Source organism: Trifolium pratense, linkage group LG3 (genome assembly GCF_020283565.1).
Source record: "Trifolium pratense cultivar HEN17-A07 linkage group LG3, ARS_RC_1.1, whole genome shotgun sequence".
Taxonomy (NCBI): Eukaryota; Viridiplantae; Streptophyta; class Magnoliopsida; order Fabales; family Fabaceae; genus Trifolium; species Trifolium pratense.
In genome coordinates, this window is record NC_060061.1 from 7,821,185 (window position 1) to 7,841,322 (window position 20,138).

General features: G+C 30.3%; 2 protein-coding genes across 3 annotated transcripts; one reads left to right on the forward strand and one right to left on the reverse strand.

The window, feature by feature from the left end:
* Nucleotides 1-1,114: 1,114 nt before the first annotated feature.
* LOC123916803 (probable cysteine desulfurase) lies at nucleotides 1,115-6,707 on the reverse strand. Its single transcript, XM_045968345.1, has 5 exons — nucleotides 6,086-6,707; nucleotides 5,193-5,694; nucleotides 4,120-4,321; nucleotides 2,243-2,653; nucleotides 1,115-1,972 (listed from the first exon to the last, which is right to left on the reverse strand). Exons 1-5 carry the CDS (start codon nucleotides 6,420-6,422, stop codon nucleotides 1,565-1,567), a joined length of 1,860 nt encoding a protein of 619 aa, XP_045824301.1. The 5' UTR covers nucleotides 6,423-6,707; the 3' UTR covers nucleotides 1,115-1,564.
* Nucleotides 6,708-14,666: 7,959 nt separating this feature from the next.
* Nucleotides 14,667-20,107, forward strand: LOC123917434 (chromatin assembly factor 1 subunit FAS2). 2 transcript variants are annotated; one of them, XM_045969140.1, is made up of 12 exons: nucleotides 14,667-14,873; nucleotides 14,972-15,083; nucleotides 15,181-15,207; nucleotides 15,319-15,391; nucleotides 16,430-16,533; nucleotides 16,665-16,876; nucleotides 16,966-17,062; nucleotides 17,453-17,525; nucleotides 17,690-17,778; nucleotides 18,837-18,975; nucleotides 19,073-19,173; nucleotides 19,256-20,107. In XM_045969140.1, exons 1-12 carry the CDS (start codon nucleotides 14,760-14,762, stop codon nucleotides 19,930-19,932), a joined length of 1,818 nt encoding a protein of 605 aa, XP_045825096.1. In that variant the 5' UTR covers nucleotides 14,667-14,759; the 3' UTR covers nucleotides 19,933-20,107. The 2 variants fall into 2 exon arrangements, with proteins under 2 accessions (XP_045825096.1, XP_045825095.1); XM_045969139.1 differs by having other exon boundaries at nucleotides 14,668-14,873; nucleotides 19,253-20,107.
* The last annotated feature ends 31 nt before the right edge of the window (nucleotides 20,108-20,138 follow it).

Genomic DNA, 20,138 nt, shown 5'->3' on the forward strand with positions numbered 1-20,138 from the left:
TGAATAAAATCCCAAATACCCCTAAAATTTCAAAATTCTTCAAATCCAATTAAAACAAATTTCAACGTAATTACAACATTGTTACCGTGTCTACTTTTCACTACTGATTTAAGAAAACCAGTAGTGAAATCCCTTGTCTATGAATTTTTCACTACTGGTATTCAAATATCCGTAGTGGAATCATTTGGTCAATTGTGTTTCACTACTGGTATTCACATATCAGTAGTGAAATCTCTTATCCAAAAGTCTTTTTTCTAGTAGTGTATAATGTTCTTAATTTTAAGATCCCGCACCAAAATAATTCTAGTGCGCAACACCTACATTTTTGCAAAGAGAGAACTACTGAAACTAACCTTTGTGAATAAACCTTTTATGAAATGACCATTGTGATCACGAATAAGGTCACCACAAGCTGAAACTCCATTTGCACAAGAATGAGCACCATCTTAATATTCATTTTGAATTCACCAATCATAGAACTTTTTCAGACAATTGCAGCTAGTGTTCACATTTTTGTTGAAATGATGATTTTGGGCTAAAAAATTATGAATCTACTCAATTTGATTAATCATTTTGTACCATAAGTCTCGATCAAGATTTATCTGATGAGAGAAAATTAAAGAGTTACCATCAATACGGTATAAATTTATTGTGGATGGAGTAGGATTGTACTAGTAAATAATAATTTTGAAAAAAAAAAAAAAACTCGTCCAAGATTGGAAAGATAAAATGAAATAAAAGTTTGAAATTTCACCATGTGTCATCGAATAAGACTTGTCTTATAAAAGTTTGGTACTATCATAATGATTTATTTTTTTTTTGGAATAGCCCACAACTGATTTATTAATGAAGGTTTTATAAGTTATGCCAATGTATTTTCGTATCTTTTATAAGCTATGGTTAATTAACTAATTGAATTTTGATTTTTTATAAGCCAAGTTGGGTCAAACAAAGTCACTAAATATGAGAGTGTTTTTTATGATTAACATGAATTTTGTTTTTGACATTTTTGAATTTCCTAACACCAGATGCTATAAATATCTTGAAAAGAGTTTAAAGGGTATGACAATATGGTGTCTCATAAATATCTAGATATAATGTTTAAAAGAATTGATTTTGCCATTCAAAAATATTTAACTACAAAATTTATTGTCTGTTTACTTTCCATTGAAATGTAATTATCTTACATGTATAATAGATAAAAAAAAAAAATATTTATACTAACTTAACAATGCTCACAGCAATATAATAGATAAGAGAAATTTATTATTGGATTGAACATAATCCATTTATTTAATTACATAATAAGCGGCAGTAATTGTGTCATAAAAAAAATAAGTGGCATAATTTATGACCAATTATAATGCCACTTACAAAAATTTATTGGATACAAGATGTGGACATTCCATAAAAAAATGTCATTATAATTATGACAAATTTTATGGTGTACAACTGAAATAAACTATGCATCAGATACAAATTTATTTCTAACATTATATCAATTGAGATATAATGAGAGTAAAAAAAAAATATACATGATGCACAAAATATACAATTCTTATGACTAAACTATAAAATGGAGGACACTAGGATCTACATCTGGATGGATCCTTTCAGAAAGGAATTTAGGGAGGCGATTAGCAATACATTTAGCTTCTAATAATGATTTTCTTCTCAATATCCCAACTTGTTTGGTTCCAACATTACAATCACTTCTTGCTTTGAAATAATTATTGTTTGCTTTCTCTCTAGTTTCTCTCATGTAAAATTTATTTTCATTGAGTAGAATCTCAAGTTTTTGTTTCTTAATTTTCCAGCTTCCATTTTTCAAATCAAATTTGTATAGTGAAAGGAATCGTTGGCCATAGGTTGCTACAAACTCTATGGCAGCTAAAATGAACTCGAAGTCCTCTTCACCCATGTAATAAGGAAAACTAACTCTCGTCCATCCGGGTTTCACACCAATGTAACCCTATTTAAAACAATTAAAATGTTTGTTAGTTCTAAAATATATATTAAAAAAAAGTGATAACCTAAAAATTATCGCAATGTTATCATATTTGACAATTAAAGATGAAATAAGATATTCTACCAAAAAAAAAAAGATGAAATAAGATAGTTTTGTTGTCAGTACAACTTAAATGGTAAAAATGTCAGAGATATTTAACATGTTTGTATGCATATATTTGAATCCGCAATTCTTCATCTCTAAAAGAACTTGAGATGTTGAAAAAGTGTTTACCTTTTGAATTGCCGATCTAACGGCTAGAGATTGAGATTCATTGATATTAAGCAAATCATGGCCATAAGGTCCAGCACAAGCACATCCACCTCTAGCTTGAATGCCAAATAGATCATTTAACAATGTTGCAACAAAAGAGCCACTAAGTATCTTAGTTATATTGGTGGTAGAATAGATCACAAATGATAAAATAGCTTGTCTTTTGGTGCTTATGTTCCCTAAAATCTCAATGTTTGGATTAGGCATGAGTCTCTTAAGTGCTTTGTTAATGTAGAGTTGTTCCCTTTTTTCAATCTCTTCATAGTTGATGTATTCTTTCACCCAAAATGCCAATGCTGCTCTCATTGTTTGGATTATTGGAGGTGTGCCCCCATTTTCTCTTTCCTCTATGTCCTCCATGTATAATGTATCCTGACATTGAAAACACACGTTCGATAAAGTTTAGTATAGTAATATTTGACAAAAATCACTTTTCGAATGAAGATTTATTTTGGTCTCTCAAAATTTTTTGACCGGATAATTCGGTCTTTAACAAAAATAAAATTTAGATTAGTTTATGACATTTTCATACGAGGATCAAATTAGTCTATATGTTATAACGAATCAAAAACTTATGTATTATGTTGGACATGATTTTCAGGATATAGTCCGAAACAGAATGGAAACAAGAAAAAACAATGGTTGACATTTTATTTTATATTTTGATACTAATAAGGTTGACAATTTTGTATGGACTTTTAACGTGTTTTTTTTTTTTTAGAATGGCATGGACTTTTAACGTGTGATAGTAACCCAAATACACACGAAATGGATATATCGGCGCCTGTTTCAAGTTTCAACTTAATATTTTAGACTGAATTATGTTTTATTTTTTGGTACAGACTAAATTATGTTTTTATATATTTCATTTTGGTACGCTATACGACTTAATGCATTTTAAGTTTTGCCGGTGCAAAAAAACAAAAAAAATAGTAGAATTTTATTCTGGCAAACACCAATCTTGTTTGAAAAATATAAATAAAATTCATAAAAAATGGAAATATCTGATTATCTGGCATTTGCTGAATCAGTCATGGAATATATATATTTCAAAACAATTACTATATAATTCTTTTAGTCAAAACAATTACTATTTTCTAGTAATATATATATTTTCAAAAAATAAGGAAAAAGAAAATACTAGTCAAGAAACAAAATGAATAATTAATTCTTTACAAAAATGAAATATATAATCTCAATTTATTATCATTTGAACAATATAAAAATAATTTTTTTTAAAAAAAATTAGTGGGAAAGTTATTTTTCTTGAGCTTGGTAAGTTATTATTTTTTGTCCTTCTTGATTTAATTTAAGATTGAATCTCCCTGGCTAGACCAATAATATGGAACTAAATTGATGTAACAACTAAAACATGGGATATTAAAATATAAAACATAACTTGTTAAAATATTAAAAAATGAATAAAACATAAAAAAAATTGTGGCATAATAATATTAAGCCTATTTTATTAGTCGTTCTTTGTTGTTGTAACTTGTAGTCATAAGTCATTAAAATCTTAGACGAACTCTGAGGCCATCGATGACACAATAGGTTAGCAAAGTCATTCAAACTCAGTAGCTTATTTATTTGACTTATCTTAGCATATTTATGATTACTATAATTTTCTTGCCATATTAGGCATTCTTCACCTAATTAATTATGAATTCCCTTTCAAATGTGTAACAAGATTTATGAGATTTGTTCGGTAATAATTCAATTAGTAGTTACGATATTATTGAGAAATTCGTGTTGAAATTCCGGAGCTCTTGCTTCTGACATACACTTATAATGTGTGAGTCTGAACAACAAAATGTAAAAAATGAAGGAAATTTATATACCTTTTCGTCGAAGCCATTGACATAATTAACAGTTCCACCTCCACAAGTAGATGGAGGTGAAGATCCCAACCTATACAAGGCTTTGTTCATTAATAGCACTCCTGGAGAGCTAGGTCCACCAAGAAACTTATGTGGGCTGATGAACACAGCATCATACCCATCAATCTGCCCTGACCTCATATCAATCTCCACATATGGACCACTAAAACAAACAAATCGACAAAATCATTATTATGCTATTAAATAGATCAATTTTGATACACATTCGTATTGAATGAAAGGGGCCAACACATTTATCTAGATAAATCTAGACAAATCTAAGTTGTGCATATTTTAAATATAATATGCGACCTGAGTTTATAAAGAGTGATATATCTTGTAAAAACGAATTAAATCCAATATAAAATATTAGAGTTTATTGATGGAGTCACTCACTATTTACATTTAAACATCAATTCAATAGAGCTCAAGTGTATTGGAAAAACTCACCTCGTGTATCTTAAATATAAGATTTGGCATGAATTTATGAAGAGCGACAACCATCACATAAAATTAGATATAAATATCCTAATAAAAAAAGAATTTAATTTATATATACTGTCAGTCAGTGTAAAGTTATTTTACATATGCGTCCAATAATATACTAACACATCATGTATGGTTTTTAAAAACACATGATGTGTCACGTTCATTAAATGATGTGGCAACACATCATTGAATACCTGTGTAAAAAATCTTTACACCGACGATGCACAACAATTAACTCATAAAAAAACATCATATTTTATCAGTTTAAATTTAAGAAAATATTTTATAGACACACCCCAATTGACAACCGACATAGTGTGAGTTGATAATAACGCGAATCTCCTACAAAACAAGAACTAAAGTTTGATTTACATGGAATCATCCATTTGTTAAAAAAAGATTATTTGTAGCTAGTCGACTCAAAAATTAGTCTTGTAACATGTGTAAGTTGCGTGAATATCTTGCGATGTCTACTAGAATCAAAGACCCTAATTATGACGATGCTTAAAAAAAAATCGGTTGACAATTCGAATTAACTATGTTACCTTGCTGCAAAATCAAAGCATGCAAATCCATTGTATTGATGAAGAAGCTTAGCAATTGCTCGTGTATCTGTGTAAATTCCAGTGACATTACTACAAGCTGAGAAAGATCCCAACAAGGGTCGATTCGTATCTTTATAGGCTTCAAGCCGTAGCTTTAGAGCTTCCATGTCGAGCAGCCCTTTATCATCTAGACCAATCTCTACAACCTCAGCCAAACTCTGCCTCCAAGAAAGTAAATTTGAATGATGCTCATAAGGTCCGACAAAAACCACCCATCTTTCTTCTTCGTCAAGACACTTCAACATTCTTTCCCTCAAAATAGAAGGCACGACGATTCCCATAACTTCTTGAAGTCTCTTGATGGCTGAGGTTGCGCCCGAGCCACATAACATAAGGGCGTCATCTTCCCCGCCACCTAAACATTTCTTAATATATTCGGTTGCTTCATGTACCATTTTTGTTGTCTTGTTTCCAACATAACTCTCACAAGTATGGGTATTTCCTATATATAGCAACATAGTTAAACATTAAACAAATACAACTAAATACAAATATAAGAAGTTGAATGACATAAAAATATATATGAAATTTATCTCTATGATTCTCTAAAGTTTAAGTCTTATTTTATTTCTTTAAAATCAATAAGAAACGTATGGAAATTCATAAAAGTGATTTTATTTCTGCGCGTAATTGCAGAGATTGAAAGGTTAAAATATGTGAAAAACATATGAAATTTCATAAAAGTCATTATATTTTTTCTTACGCATTGATGTGAATCGATCCCTTAAACTAAATGGTTAAGAGACTCAAATAATATTTACCACTTATATCACGTATTGTTGGTAAAATTCATAAAAGTGATTATTTTTGTTTATAAAAAAAAATGTGAATACCGTAGAAAGGAAGAAGATGTTTGGCGATGAAGTTTTCAATGAAATGAAGACTGCGACCAGAAGCTGTGTGATCAGCATAGACAAGTTTTCGTTTACCAAATGGAGAGTTGAATTCTACATCGTTGCCTATGATTTCTGACCGAATCCAACATAGTTTTTCTTCCACAGATTCATTACATGGAAGTGTTGTCTCGAATAACACTTTAAAGGACTTCAAAGACTCTGAGAAATTGCAAAGATCAAGATATGTTTCATCAGATGAAACATTATTGACCTTCTTATTGGCCTTGATTTTGTTTGGAGCTATACATAGCTCTGCAAATATATTTGATAACATGAAGATATATAGCTGAAATATATTTTTAGATGTATATGACGTGTGTATGTAATGCAATATGAAAGAGGAGTTGCAAGTAGTATGAATAGGAATCAAAATATATTATGTTCACTTCGTGTTTTGGTGTGTCTATATATAGACACATATATACAAGGACAGGCAATATGTGATTGTCACCACTTAATATAAATATATCTTCGGTCGGAAAAACCAAGTCACAATTGATTAGAAACAAGGTCTTACTATTAGAGGATCTCCTCCACGATCAAGTAAACGCTTGCTATCAAGTTTCTAATGAGGTCATCCATCATTTATATTTGCGCCCTAATCCCAAAAGTGTTTAGTACGAGGGAGTGTGTTAAGAAGTTTCACATCAATTACGAGATGGTCTGAATATGTATTTATAAAGTAGAGGCAATTTTCACCTTACAAGTCGGTTTTGTAAGGTTTAGTTAGACTCAATTCTAATATTTACTATAGTTTATAAAGAGCGACATCTTAAAGTCGGTTTTGTAGAGTTGAGTTATGTCCAATATAAAATTTTAAGATGGTATTAAAGTCTTTATCATTTCAGATCACCCACCATTCATATTCACGCACTAAACTCAATAGTACTAAGTGTGACGGGTGTATTGAAAAAACTAAGTCTCACTAAATCTATTAGTATAAATAGTTGTCTTAGTCAGACCTAGTGTGTGAACATAAATAACAGATAATTCGATAACGAAAACTTGATAGTATGTGTTCCAATGAATTTTAGAGCGATTTTTATACCGCCTTAAATTTTTTAGTTAAGTCTACTTTTACAAAAGGAAAGTTACTCCCACTTATAAATATATTTTTAGGTTATTTTTCTTTCAATATAATTCTCTTAATAATATGATAAATTTTGTATAAATGGACAGCTGTCCATTTCAAAAAATATCGGGTTGCTTTTATACAAAAACAATGTTTAACTACATACTAACAACTTCACACTACACACACAATCAGAAATTAAATTTGTTAATTTGATTTGTGGTATTGAATTTGTTTAAGATACCAAGACGAATAATACTGTCCATTTCTAAATGGAGAGTCGTTGTGTCCTGTTCTACATAATAATTCACATAACTAATTCATATTAATTGTAAGATGTGAGAGGATCGGGGTAGGTTTGCCAAATTTCCAATCTAACTTATGAGTTATGGTGAGTATAAAACCTGCATTTATTATGTCAAATTTAAATCACACAATTTTGGTGGTGAATGTGTTTGTGTGAGCTAGGTGAATGAGTTAGAAAAATACAGTACAGTACAATAGAAGATTTTAAATCAAAAATAAGATTTTTTTTTAAAAAAAAAAAAATTAATTAGAAAAATATATAGTTAAATGATATTTTTTTCCATGAAAATTTTAGTATATAGATTAAATTTTACTATTTAAAATTTAAACACTTGAATGTACATGAAACACTTCAAGTGTAGTATCAAAATTTAAGATTTTAAACATAAAAATTTTCAACTATACTATAAAAAATAATGAAAGTGTAACAATTTGTTTTCAATATAATGAGTTTATGCATTCGCGGGTTCATGGATTTGAATAAAAAACTCATTACCTGAACCAAACAACTTTGGATTTGAACCAGTTGGTTTAGATCGGATCCGAACTTGAACAATTTTGAGTTGAGGTCACCCGGATCTCATGAACACCCCTAAAATACTACTATCATTTACCCAACAGCAGCCACCCCCCACTTGGTTAATATTTTATTTGTTGCTATTAAATATAACTTTATCAAATTAAAAATTAGGTGTATATATTATTGAGATCTATCAGGTGTGAGTTAAATCTCACATTAGTTGAAAGAATTAAGGTTGAACACTTTATAAGTGGGAGGACTCATAAATTTAATGTCTTAAGATTTTGGTTAAAAGTGTGGTGTCAAAATCATTTGTAATATTGTTCAATGTCTAATGAACCAATCCAACTTGGAAACTTCCCTCGCAGCCCAACATATATTGCCCCCGCTAAATTATTGATCTTCTGAAAATATTACTATAGTTATTAGAAACAAAAAAATATATTATCCACAAATTCTAACTCGGTTGACAAAATTATCTGTGTGAATTTTTATTAATTATTTGTCATTTCGTTTATATTAAAAAAAAATATGAAAAAAAATATTTTGAGTCTTCTATTGTTTACTTATTTTCAAAGTTGACTTTGATTTCGTCTGACTTCTCAGTCGTTGAAAATAATTTATCTATATTAATTTTTGAAACTTCAAATATATCCAACAATATGCATGAGAAATAAATAGTTGAAACTTGAATGTTGGGATGAAGGGAGTAATTAATTTTACTTAGAAAGATAATGAAGTATTGTTTCTCTATTAGATGGTGTTAATAGTGGTATTAAATTGCACGGATAATATAAATAATTAACAACTATGTTTTTCGTCTTATATTCACATTTCGTCCCACTTTTTTTATATGACATGATAAATTGAAAGTTTTTTATTGGACGGTCGTGAAAAACTATTTTATATTATCACTACATCTCCATTAAACTCTTAAAGTATTATGATTATTGTATCCACAAATACTTGTAGAATATTTCAACCATTCAATCATCCAACTGTGTTTCTAAGTAGGATTTTGGAATGAGGTAGTGACAATAGCATAAACGAATTAAAATTGGGTAAATCACAAGTAAACAACGGTGTTGGGATTAGACATTTCTCTAAGTCTATAAGAATTTTAGTTTAGTATACTAGGGGTAAGTCTATAAGAATTGGTTTACCAGTAAAAAGAATGTTGAATTGCTCCTAGGCCTTCATTGTGATGATGTGGCACTCTAAGAAAATGTTTTCATTCTTTGTTAAAATCTTAATATTATCTCTTTTAATTTATTAAATTAAATCTAAAAAAACTAAAACATTATATTAAAAGGTAATAAATATCACTAATGACATCAACTTAATGAAAAAGAATACGGAAAATCAATCTACCCACACTTTATGAAATGAATACATAAGGTCAATAAACATAATTAGGGAGTTTATTATGCTATGTGACTCAAATAATTCCAATAATAAACATATACGTTCATAAAATTAAGAAACCATAGACATAGTAAGTATATATAGATAGTAGCTAGCATGGAGATTTTATCATATATATATTGAGACTTTTGCAAGAAGAGTCATACATGTTTGGGTATTCAACTATTCATATTGTAGGTTTTATTTGGTGTGTTTTCAAGTTTAAAGTTTATTCTATTTTTAATATCCATGTCCATTTTTCTTACTTTGTTAAGGTTCAAATTGTTCAAAGATAACAATGGAACAGATCTTGGGGATGTGAATTGTGATGATTTAGCAACACATCAGTTTATACGTAAGTAATTTAGCTATACTTAAACTAAGGGTTTTCTATATGTAATGTTAAAAAAATATAACATATATTTTTGATTTAGCAACACGTCAATTTGTATATTGATGGCAAGAAACTCATTCGTGTAATTTTTGCAGGGATATCATACTTTTGACTGTAAGTGTCACTACTGTCGTAAGTTACTACTTTGTGTTCATATATCTTCCCTTAAGCATAATGCATTATTATTTTGAACCCTATATAAATTTTTTAAAAACAATGGCTCTTAACTTTGTTTCTTTTTCTACTAAACATACTGATTATTCTTTGGCATTTCAAGTTGATAAGAATGTGAATGGAAATCTCTAAAGCATGACTGTGCTTGTGCATCTTAGATATCATCGTTAGAGAAAAATTTTCGGAGGTAATATATAGAAAAGATAATGTATTGTTTCTCTTCATTTTTTTATATTAATTATGTTTGACTCTTAATGTGTTGAAAATATAATTTACTTAAAATTTTAATTTGCAATATAATATTCTTATATGTTATGATATCATTCTATTGTTTCTTTTGAAGGTATTGACTATGTATCTATTGTCAACATGAAACACCGTCGTTAAGAACTTTAATACGTAGAAAAAACCTTACAACAAAAAAGAGACTTAAAATAAACTAAATATTCAAGCAAATATTATTTTCCACCAAGTGAATATGTGAGAAGAGACTTAAAAAAAAAAGAGAAGTAAGTAGAAAAGCTATATGCAGTGACTTAAATTGCATGGAAGGGAGTAAACGTTTATGCTATTTTATACGTAATTTTCAAAAAACGAGATTATATGATAAAAAAAAAAGCATGTATGTATGCATTCCTCTAACTCTTATTGAAAAAATAAAATAAAGGATACATCAAGAATAAAACGCAAAGTGATATGTGACTATACAATTGCAACTCATATAAAGAAAGCTAAAATCTCATACGACTACACCATTAAAATAGAATATGATGCATCCCTTCAAACTTATAAGATCTTATCAAAGATCTATTACATTAAAATAATATAAACAAAACTACGATATAAATCAATAAAACAATCTAATATTTTTAAAAAATTTATACATATACTAATATTAAATATAATCATATTTTAAATTATTATATATTTAACTATGTATTTTTTTTTACAATATACTTAACTATGTATGGTTATACTTAATTATTATCACAACTATTATTTTTCATTTATAAAAATATTTTAATTATATATTTTAATCGAACTCGTGCAACGCACGAGTTTACCCCTAGTATATATCTAACAAGCAGTATTACAATATTTATCATATCTATGCAACTTATATACATTTTATTCTAATGATACAAAGTTACGCACTCATACTTTTATACAAACTTATTTAATTAAATCGACTTAAATAAGTCAATATTTAATAATGATACAATAACTTAAATAAGGTACTTGAACTATTTCCTTACTACGCACGGGTCACACCCTACCACGTTATAATTTCTTCAATAAAAAAATAAAATAAGAAACATATCTTTATTCTATAAAATTCAAATAGATACTCTAATTGAAGATATTCTTATCATAAAGTTTCTAAATTGCATACCCTAAAATATTGGTTACAACCTTAGACCCAAATCCACACAGTAACACATCTCTGTCCCCGAATTCATATACTCTCACGTCACGCGGTTAGCAACTCAAGAAAACAAAAAAAATAATTGAGAGTTACTAAGAAATATCTAGCTTAGAGAAAAAATATGACTTATATATACGAGTCATGCTAAACAGTGTTCCCGAGACACTTGTTAAATATACAAAAAATAAAAATAAAATATAAAATTAATGTTTGTAAAGTAAATTTTATACTTTTAAGATATTAAATACACAAGTTTCAAGACAAAATTTTCTTATTAATAAGGCTAAAGACACTGTTTAACATTTCCCCCTATATATTAAGATTTTTTGAAAGACTTTAGATTATTTTCCTAATACTTTTAATAGCCTAGTTTATCTTTTTCTATTGTACCATTAATTATTTATTATCACATTTCATATATTTCGTTCTTTGTAATAAAAAAAACTGAGTATTATTGACAAAATAACTAATGTTACGTTATTGCACTGAATTTTGGAAACGACGATTAAGGTCCACAAGGATGGGTGTGAATAGAGAAGCCACATGAATATTGAACTTATTTATTGTCTCGTAGTATAGTATAGACGTATAGTATATTGTTGATGTTTGATTAACGAAGGCAAAGTATGGCAGTGATTTATTAATACGTGCCTTTCAGTGACGGGAATAAACTTCATTTTTGGTTCTACGTATGAACATTCTTGGTAGCTAGAATACGTAGTAAGTTTATCAACATCATTTTTTATTCAATTTTGGATATATATGCAAAATGTTTTATATTTATGACGACTAATAATACCGGCGGCGAGCAGCCATTTTTTAGAAAAAATCTTTTGTTTTTCTTTTGGAAGAATAAAATAAAATTAGGAGTTTATTTAGAAAAAATTTAAAAATAAACTTATATTTAAAAATAATTTTTTTTGTTTACAATATAGCAAAATATCGAACTCAAAATCTCATGCATGTTATTCAAACTCTTCACTGCTAGATCAAACTCAATGACTTTGTCTTTAAAAATAATTCTTTTGTCAACTTATATTTAAGAACAGAGAGTATAATAAATTAATGCAAAAAAAATATAAATTCTTAGCATAAGATGTGCAAAGAATAACTCTTAAAAAGATTTAAAATACAAGCTAAGAAAATCCAACAACACGTAAACTTCAAGTGGCTAGAATCTCAAGACAACTATAAGAGCCAACAAAAATTTAAGTCAAAGGATTTTTTAGACGTAAACCATCACCAAATAAAAAAATTTATCTAACAACCAAATAAAACAAACTACATAAAAAAATTTCCATGCAGTATTCCCAACTAACATGTAATAAACTTTTATTTCACATTGACATGCATATATATTGCATATATGATTTGTTCTCATTAGTTATTAGATAAATACTCTTGAATTATCAAAGTTTAGAAAAACCCCAAAAATGAATTACAATAAAAAGATAAATAACAATCATTTTCTTTTTATTTTTTTATTAAGTAGTCTATTGACTAGAAAACCCGCCTTAAAGATAAATAAGTGAAGTGTTCGAACTTCGACTCCTGCACATATAGTGCGATGTCTATGTCAACTGAGCTAAGCTCGTGCGGGAGAAGTAAGGTTGTAACTTTTTCTTCTTTTATGTACCCTCATAAACATAACTAGAATCGGTGTTAATAATACTGCAACGAATCAAATTGTTCTTAATTAATAATTTGTTTTGAGATAAATGCTAACCAAATAAAGACATATCTACAACAGAACATATTTTTCCAAACAACGTTAATAGAAACTAAAGAATCCATTCTACCAAAAAAAAAAAAAAAGAAACTAAAGAATCTTCAACCTTTAAAAAAATCATTAAAAATGCTAAATTTAAATATGTATATATATGTTAAATTTTCGAAACTTGCATTAAATATATTTTCATTTTCAGGTCAATGAGATTTTTTTATAACCGAGTACAATACATGCCGGTTGCTACTTGACTTGAATTTTACACAATTATTTATTTATTCATATTTCATACACACGAAAACATTTGATAGTCCAAACACAAAACTGGTAGATTGGTCAATGATAAATGTAGAGCACACCGCATTACTACTAGTCTTATCTCCACAAATTCACATTTATCCTTCTCATTTTTTGTTCTTCCTCTCCCACCACACTAATACGAAAAACATAGACAACATACTTTTACTAATTAAAAAATGACCAACGTCTAGTAATACTTTTCTAATGAAATTAACACTTGTTAAAGCGGTTGAGTATAGGTTTGAAAAGTACATTCTAAATAGTAAGTGTTGAAGGGTGTTTTTGGACTCTTGAGTGTATCAATATTTTTAGACTCTTTGAATCTTTGAGCTAACTTTTAAGGATGAGATCAAAATCCATTTAATATGATATTAGTTAAAGATTACAACGTGGGAATTAGACGCAGGCTCATGCTAGACGTGAGAGTGAGTGTTGAAAGTCATTTGGAGTCTCGCATTGTTCAGGTTCATGAGCTGTTGAGTTAATAAATGTGTTTGAACTTCTATACCTTTTAAATTGTTTTTGAAGATGAGAAGAACCAAACTCATTTAATGGTAAGTACATCATAATAAACAATATCAATTTCTACCAAAAATAAATAAATATGCATACCAATTAACTCCTATATATAAATTTCGTAAGAAAATTTCCTACATAGATGTATAAAAGTCAAAATGAGGATAAAATGGCCAACTTCCTTTGGACTCTCGCACATTATTTTTTAGATGAATTACAAACAAGTAATTGCTGACGTGCTCAGCATTAAATAAAATTATATGTTTGGGTCTACAACAACTATTGAGTCTAGCCGTTCCTTCATATTTTAAAGTGTGTGAATTTAGTTACTAAACTAATTAATAAAAAAAAACAATTATCAAGTTGTTTTCCTAGACGATCAAATAATGGTAATGTTCACTCGTAGATAGACCTAAAACATCTATCCCTTACGTTTCTTGCAGTGTTTTGCTAATTACATTTTTTATTATACTTTCTCCAATATCTTTAATAAAATAGTTTGAACTCATTTGTGTAAAAAATGACTACAATTGAAAAAACAAAACCTAAATTATAGAGGGCATAAATAAAAAGGAGGTGGGAAAAATAATTCCATCCCAATTAGACAACTCCATCTACCCAGCCCAAACAAAAGCCCAAAATAACAATAACATGTTTTTTTCCCGCCAATGAAATTCCAAGGGGCGCGTAATTCCCTTTCTTCTTCAATTCATTCACTCTGAAAACCTAAATCTCCAAATTGGATCGAAAATCGACGAAGCAAACAAAGAGAAATGAAAGGTGGAACGGTTCAGATTAACTGGCACGAAAGTAAACCCGTTTTAACCCTAGATTTCCATCCTCTCTCCGCCACACTCGCCACCGCCGGCGCCGATTTCGACATCAAGGTACTATTATTTCCGTTACTCAAATCATTCAATTAATTAATCAATTAATCTTCAAATTAAGGTCAAAATTGAACTGATTTGTGTTCTAATGTTCACAGTTATGGTCAATTAAACCCTCAGGAGCACAGAAGAAGCTTCCAGAAGTTACTTATGTCAATAGTCTCTCTTATCATAGTTCCGCTGTTAATGTTATTCGCTTCTCTTCTTCTGGTAATAAAATGGGTCACAATGAAATTTCGTTTTTTTTTGTTTTGTGTTAATTTTGTTTTTTTAGTAAATAGTAAATTTTAATTTTTTTATGCTTCAGGTGAACTTTTAGCTTCTGGGTCTGATGGTACTATCTTGATCCCTATTGTTGAATTTTTTGAAGTTTTTTTAGCTTGAGTTAATGTAATGTAAGTAATGTTTCTTAATCAGATTTTTTCATTTTTTTATTTATTTTCAGGAGGTGAATTGTTAATATGGAAGCTACATTCTACGGATACTGGCCAAACATGGAAGGTTCTTAAGATGTTACGGTAACTCATTTGCTTTGATTCCTCAAATAGCCGTTACTTTCATAATTTATTACTCCTTTTGTCCTTTTTAGTCGTCGTTTTTTAGACAAAATTACTAGTTTTTATTCGTCAACTTTAAAGTTCAATGCAATATCAACCATTTGTCGATAATATCGTTAGCTATTTAAGACAAAGAGAGAAATAGGCGCAATGCAATGATAAACAGACAAGCGTGTCGTAGGAGGAAAACGACAATCAAATTACTCGTTTTTATTCGTCAACTTTAAAGTTTAATGCAATATCAACCATTTGTCGATAATATCGTTAGCTATTTAAGACAAAGAGAGAAATAGGCGCAATGCAATGATAAACAGACAAGTGTGTCGTAGGAGGAAAACGACAATCAAATTACTCATTTTTATTCGTCAACTTTAAAGTTCAATGCAATATCAACCATTTGTCGATAATATCGTTAGCTATTTAAGACAAAGAGAGAAATAGGCGCAATGCAATGATAAACAGACAAGCGTGTCGTAGGAGGAAAACGACAATCAAATGACTCGTTTTTATTCGTCAACTTAGTTCAATGCAATATCAACCATTTGTCGATAATATCGTTAGCTATTTAAGACAAAGAGAGAAATAGGGCAATGATAAACAGACAAGCGTATCGTAGGAAAACGACTATCAATTTCATCGAAAACAACAAAAATATTGATTTCATTGGTTTGTGTAAAACTACCTTGATTAACGCTTAAAAAAGAACGGAGGCAGTACATTTTAAAAGAAAACTTCCTAAAAATAAAAAAAGAACGGAGGTAGTACATTTTGTCAAAAAAGAAGCAAACTTCCTAAAAATAAAAACTGGAAGTGTGGCAAGTTATTGTGAATTTGGTCTGTTAATATGCATTCTGTTGTATAGCATATTTCACACAAGTTGTAAGGTTTTTATGGTTTCTTCTAGATGGAAATGCAGAGTTCATGATTACCGGTTTTAATTTAAAATAATTATAACAATTTTGTTTCCTGGTTATAATATATATTTTTGTGTGAAATTAGATCTCATATCAAGGACATTATGGACCTAGAGTGGTCTACTGATGCTGCATATATCATATCCGGATCTGTTGATAATTCTTGCATTATATGGGATGTTAACAAAGGTATGAAGCCCAATACCTAACAGTTCTGAACATGCTTTAACGGTGGTACATGGAAGTTGATATATGATGTAAATGTAATGGCAATAGGCATGCTTGGTTTGTTTTCTTATATCACTCGTTCCATGTGTCAGGAACTAACCTTCAGACATTGGATACCCATGCACACTATGTTCAGGGGGTAGCATGGGACCCTTTAGGGAAGTACATTGCTTCTCTTAGTTCTGATCGGACTTGCCGAATTTACATCAGTAAGCCCCATAAATCAAAGGGCGTTGAGAAAATCAATTACGTTTGCAAGCATGTTATTTCCAAGGCAGAACAGCCATTATTAAAGAATTCTAAGGTTAGATTTAGATATCTATTTTTGTATTTGATTTCTCTATAGATGGATTGTCACATACATGGACATCAGGTGTAATTGTTGTAATGCAGTCCACAAAATATCATCTTTTCCATGATGAAACATTGCCCTCTTTCTTTAGAAGATTAGCTTGGTCTCCAGATGGTTCATTTCTACTTGTGCCTGCAGGTATTCACTTAAGCAGAAGCTAATCTTGATCCAATTAATCTTGCTTTTTTTTGCACTAGTTTTGTGGATGAGCTATTGTAATTTCATAGACTATTTTATAATCTGGCCAGTTCGTGAAACTCTCATAGTCTATCATGTTTCATTTAGAGGAAAGTGGATGAAGTGGTCAAATCAAAGCTATTTTGAAATTTATGTATTGTTAGCTGCATACTGATGTCCAGACAGCTTTTAATTTCCCCCTCCGTTGTTTAGTCATTTTCTGTATAGTTCAGATGCAACTGATAGGCTGAATGATATATATTGTTTTCTTCCTTTAAGGATTAATTCCTACTTAGCTTTTCCTACATTGTCTGCTTCTAATTGGAAAGTCCATGTGTTCATCCATTTCAGGTTCTTATAAAATTGGTACTGCATCTGAATCTGTAAATGCAGCTTACATATTTTCCAGAAAAGATCTTTCTCGGTATGTCTTTCAGCTTAGATGTTATACAAACCCAAAGCATGCATTTAATCGTTTAGTATATAGAATGAGTCATTATGTTCAATTATTCATGTTAAGCTAATGAATCAAGTTACCAAAACATGTTAGTGATGTGTGCTGCTTTATTATTTGACCTTGATATGCAGGCCTGCTATACAGCTTCCTTGTGCAAGCAAAGCTATTGTAGCTGTCCGGTTTTGTCCTATATTTTTTAACCTTAAGGGAACAAATTCAGGTACTTGTGCACTTAGTATACTCCTAAATATGTATAAATAGTTCTGTGTACTGTTACGATTGAATTGCCTGAGTGGATGTGGTCCAACTTAAATCTGAGACCTTTTGCCCAATGTTATAAAAACCAACCTGGACCAGTTTGACTGGGAGCTGGACACATAGCTGGTCCTGTCAATTTATCATAACGGGCATTCTGATGAACTCATGAACTTGTGCATATGTCACAGAGCCAGCATAGAATGATTAGACCTCTTATTAGTAAAGATTATGAGGCAGCCTAGAGGTTCAAAGTGAATGGTCTGAGCCAATTAGACAGTTTTATGTTATCAGACTACAGTTGTGTATTAGGCAGCGATTATGTTATTACAGTTATTGAATAAATAGGGAAATTAAAGGAAAAGTCAGTAGGCAATGGCATTTAGTTTTGCAACTGAGTTTTGATTGGGAGAGACCAAACTCTCAAATTCATGAAAGGGAGAGACCAAGACTCAAATTTCTTGGATAGGAATTGCCTGGCAGAGTTGCAGTAGTAGACTATCTCTTTCCTTAATTTATGTGTTATTTTCTAGTTTGTTATGTTGTAAAAGAACCCATTCCCTATTCTGAGATAACAGTCCAGCGATTGTTCTAAATAATCTATTGTTTCTAGTTTTTGCTAATTTATCACTATAGATATCAGTTTCCATCATATTATTGATAGAAAGGTGCCAACATGGCAAAAACACTCACTCCAACACTCTTTTCTACACTCTCTTTTATCAGATGGAAATTATGTAGGTCTCGCCATTTTATGTGAGACCCATTCCTAAAATAGTGGGACTTGTATGAATTTCACCCAATAAAAGAGTGTTAGAGGTAGTATTCTTAGGACTTCTTTTACTAATATTATTTCATGTAATTTAACCATTGATATACTGGTTTGACCATTAACACACTAACCCTGTACCCCAAATCGAGTCGATTACCATTGCTTTTGCCTACCAATCAGCACTTTAAATTTCTGCCTGTGTCAGAGTTTATTGCGTAACCGATGCCTGATGCTGTTTTTGTTTCTTGCAGATGGGTTATTTAAGCTCCCATATCGCATTGTATTTGCTGTGGCCACATTGAATTCATTGTACATCTATGACACTGAGAGCACTTCTCCAATAGCTGTATTTGCTGGTCTTCACTATGCGCCAGTAACAGATATTACCTGGTAAATGTTATAATGGCTAGCAAATCATTTTCTAGTTTGAGAGTTAAGATGTTTTTTCTTGATTAAGGTTTAATTGTAGTTTGTATTTGTTCAAAAGGTCACCTGATGCCCGTTATTTGGCATTCTCCTCGCAAGATGGTTTCTGCTCTTTGGTGGAATTTGAAGATGGCGAACTTGGATCACCTTACTATTTATCAAGTAAGCAGTCTTCCCTTTCATTTCATGCTATCATTCTCACTTCTACCAGGTTTTGATTTACTATTCCACATTGTTTTAGAAGGAAATGTCTCAGACAATGATAGTAAAAGCACCCTGCAGACAGCCAACAACACTGTACTACCAACTGCGAGTGTTGGTGCAGTTGTAGCAGAAAGCAGGAAAACGGAAGCCGAAAAAAATGTTGATGACATGGACATAGAAACATCTAGGGATATTGGTGCAGTCACATCAGAAAGCAGGAAAACTGTAACTCAAGATAAGGCTGAGGACATGATCATTAAGTCAACTGGGAATGTTAGTGCAGTTATAGCAGATAGTAGGAAAAATGAAGCACAGCAGAAAGCTGATGACATGGTCATTGAAGGAGGTACGGCAGATAGTATGAAAAGTGACGAAGAAGAGAAGACTGATGACATGATCATTGAGACAAATGAGACTGCGAATATTGGAGCAGCTCTATTAGATAATAGAAAAACTGAAGATGCTACAGCAAAACAGGTTAGTAGTTCAGGTAGTGTTAATTTTGGAGCTGAAGAAAAGGCTTTGAAACAACCAGTTAATCCAGACAGTAAACAAAATGAAGCAGAAAAGAAGGCAGATAAACCACAATCAACTTTAGATGGCGTAAAATCAAGGCCAGAAGATAAAATAGGGAATCAATTGTCTAGTTCAAAGAACACACCCGTATCAAATAAGTCAGCCAGGAAGCGCATTACTCCTATAGCAATTGATCCATGATTTTTCGATGCCTAGGAAATTTCATTAACGTCTGCCTGTGTACATTTTTTTTTGTGCGGCTACCGTTTCCTAACCACCTCCCTCTTGTTTTTTCATGTTTTGGTTTACATATTATGTAATATAAATTACATTGTAATATTTATCTTTGGAGGAAGCAAAATCTTCATTTTTGAGATTTCTTTGTGAACTTGTTTTAGTCCTAGTGT

What these genes read in the sequence shown, in the direction of transcription:
- LOC123917434 (XM_045969139.1), top strand. Translation starts at nt 14,760, where the DNA reads ATGAAAGGTGGAACGGTTCAGATTAACTGGCACGAAAGTAAACCCGTT. An exon ending in AAGGTTCTTAAGATGTTACG is followed by an intron (nt 15,392 to 16,429) that starts GTAACTCATTTG and finishes GTGTGAAATTAG; the next exon opens with ATCTCATATCAAGGACATTA. An exon ending in CATTATTAAAGAATTCTAAG is followed by an intron (nt 16,877 to 16,965) that starts GTTAGATTTAGA and finishes GTTGTAATGCAG; the next exon opens with TCCACAAAATATCATCTTTT.
- LOC123916803 (XM_045968345.1), bottom strand. Translation starts at nt 6,422, where the DNA reads ATGTTATCAAATATATTTGCAGAGCTATGTATAGCTCCAAACAAAATC. An exon ending in ACATCTTCTTCCTTTCTACG is followed by an intron (nt 5,695 to 6,085) that starts GTATTCACATTT and finishes TGCTATATATAG; the next exon opens with GAAATACCCATACTTGTGAG. An exon ending in TGCTTTGATTTTGCAGCAAG is followed by an intron (nt 4,322 to 5,192) that starts GTAACATAGTTA and finishes TGTTTGTTTTAG; the next exon opens with TGGTCCATATGTGGAGATTG.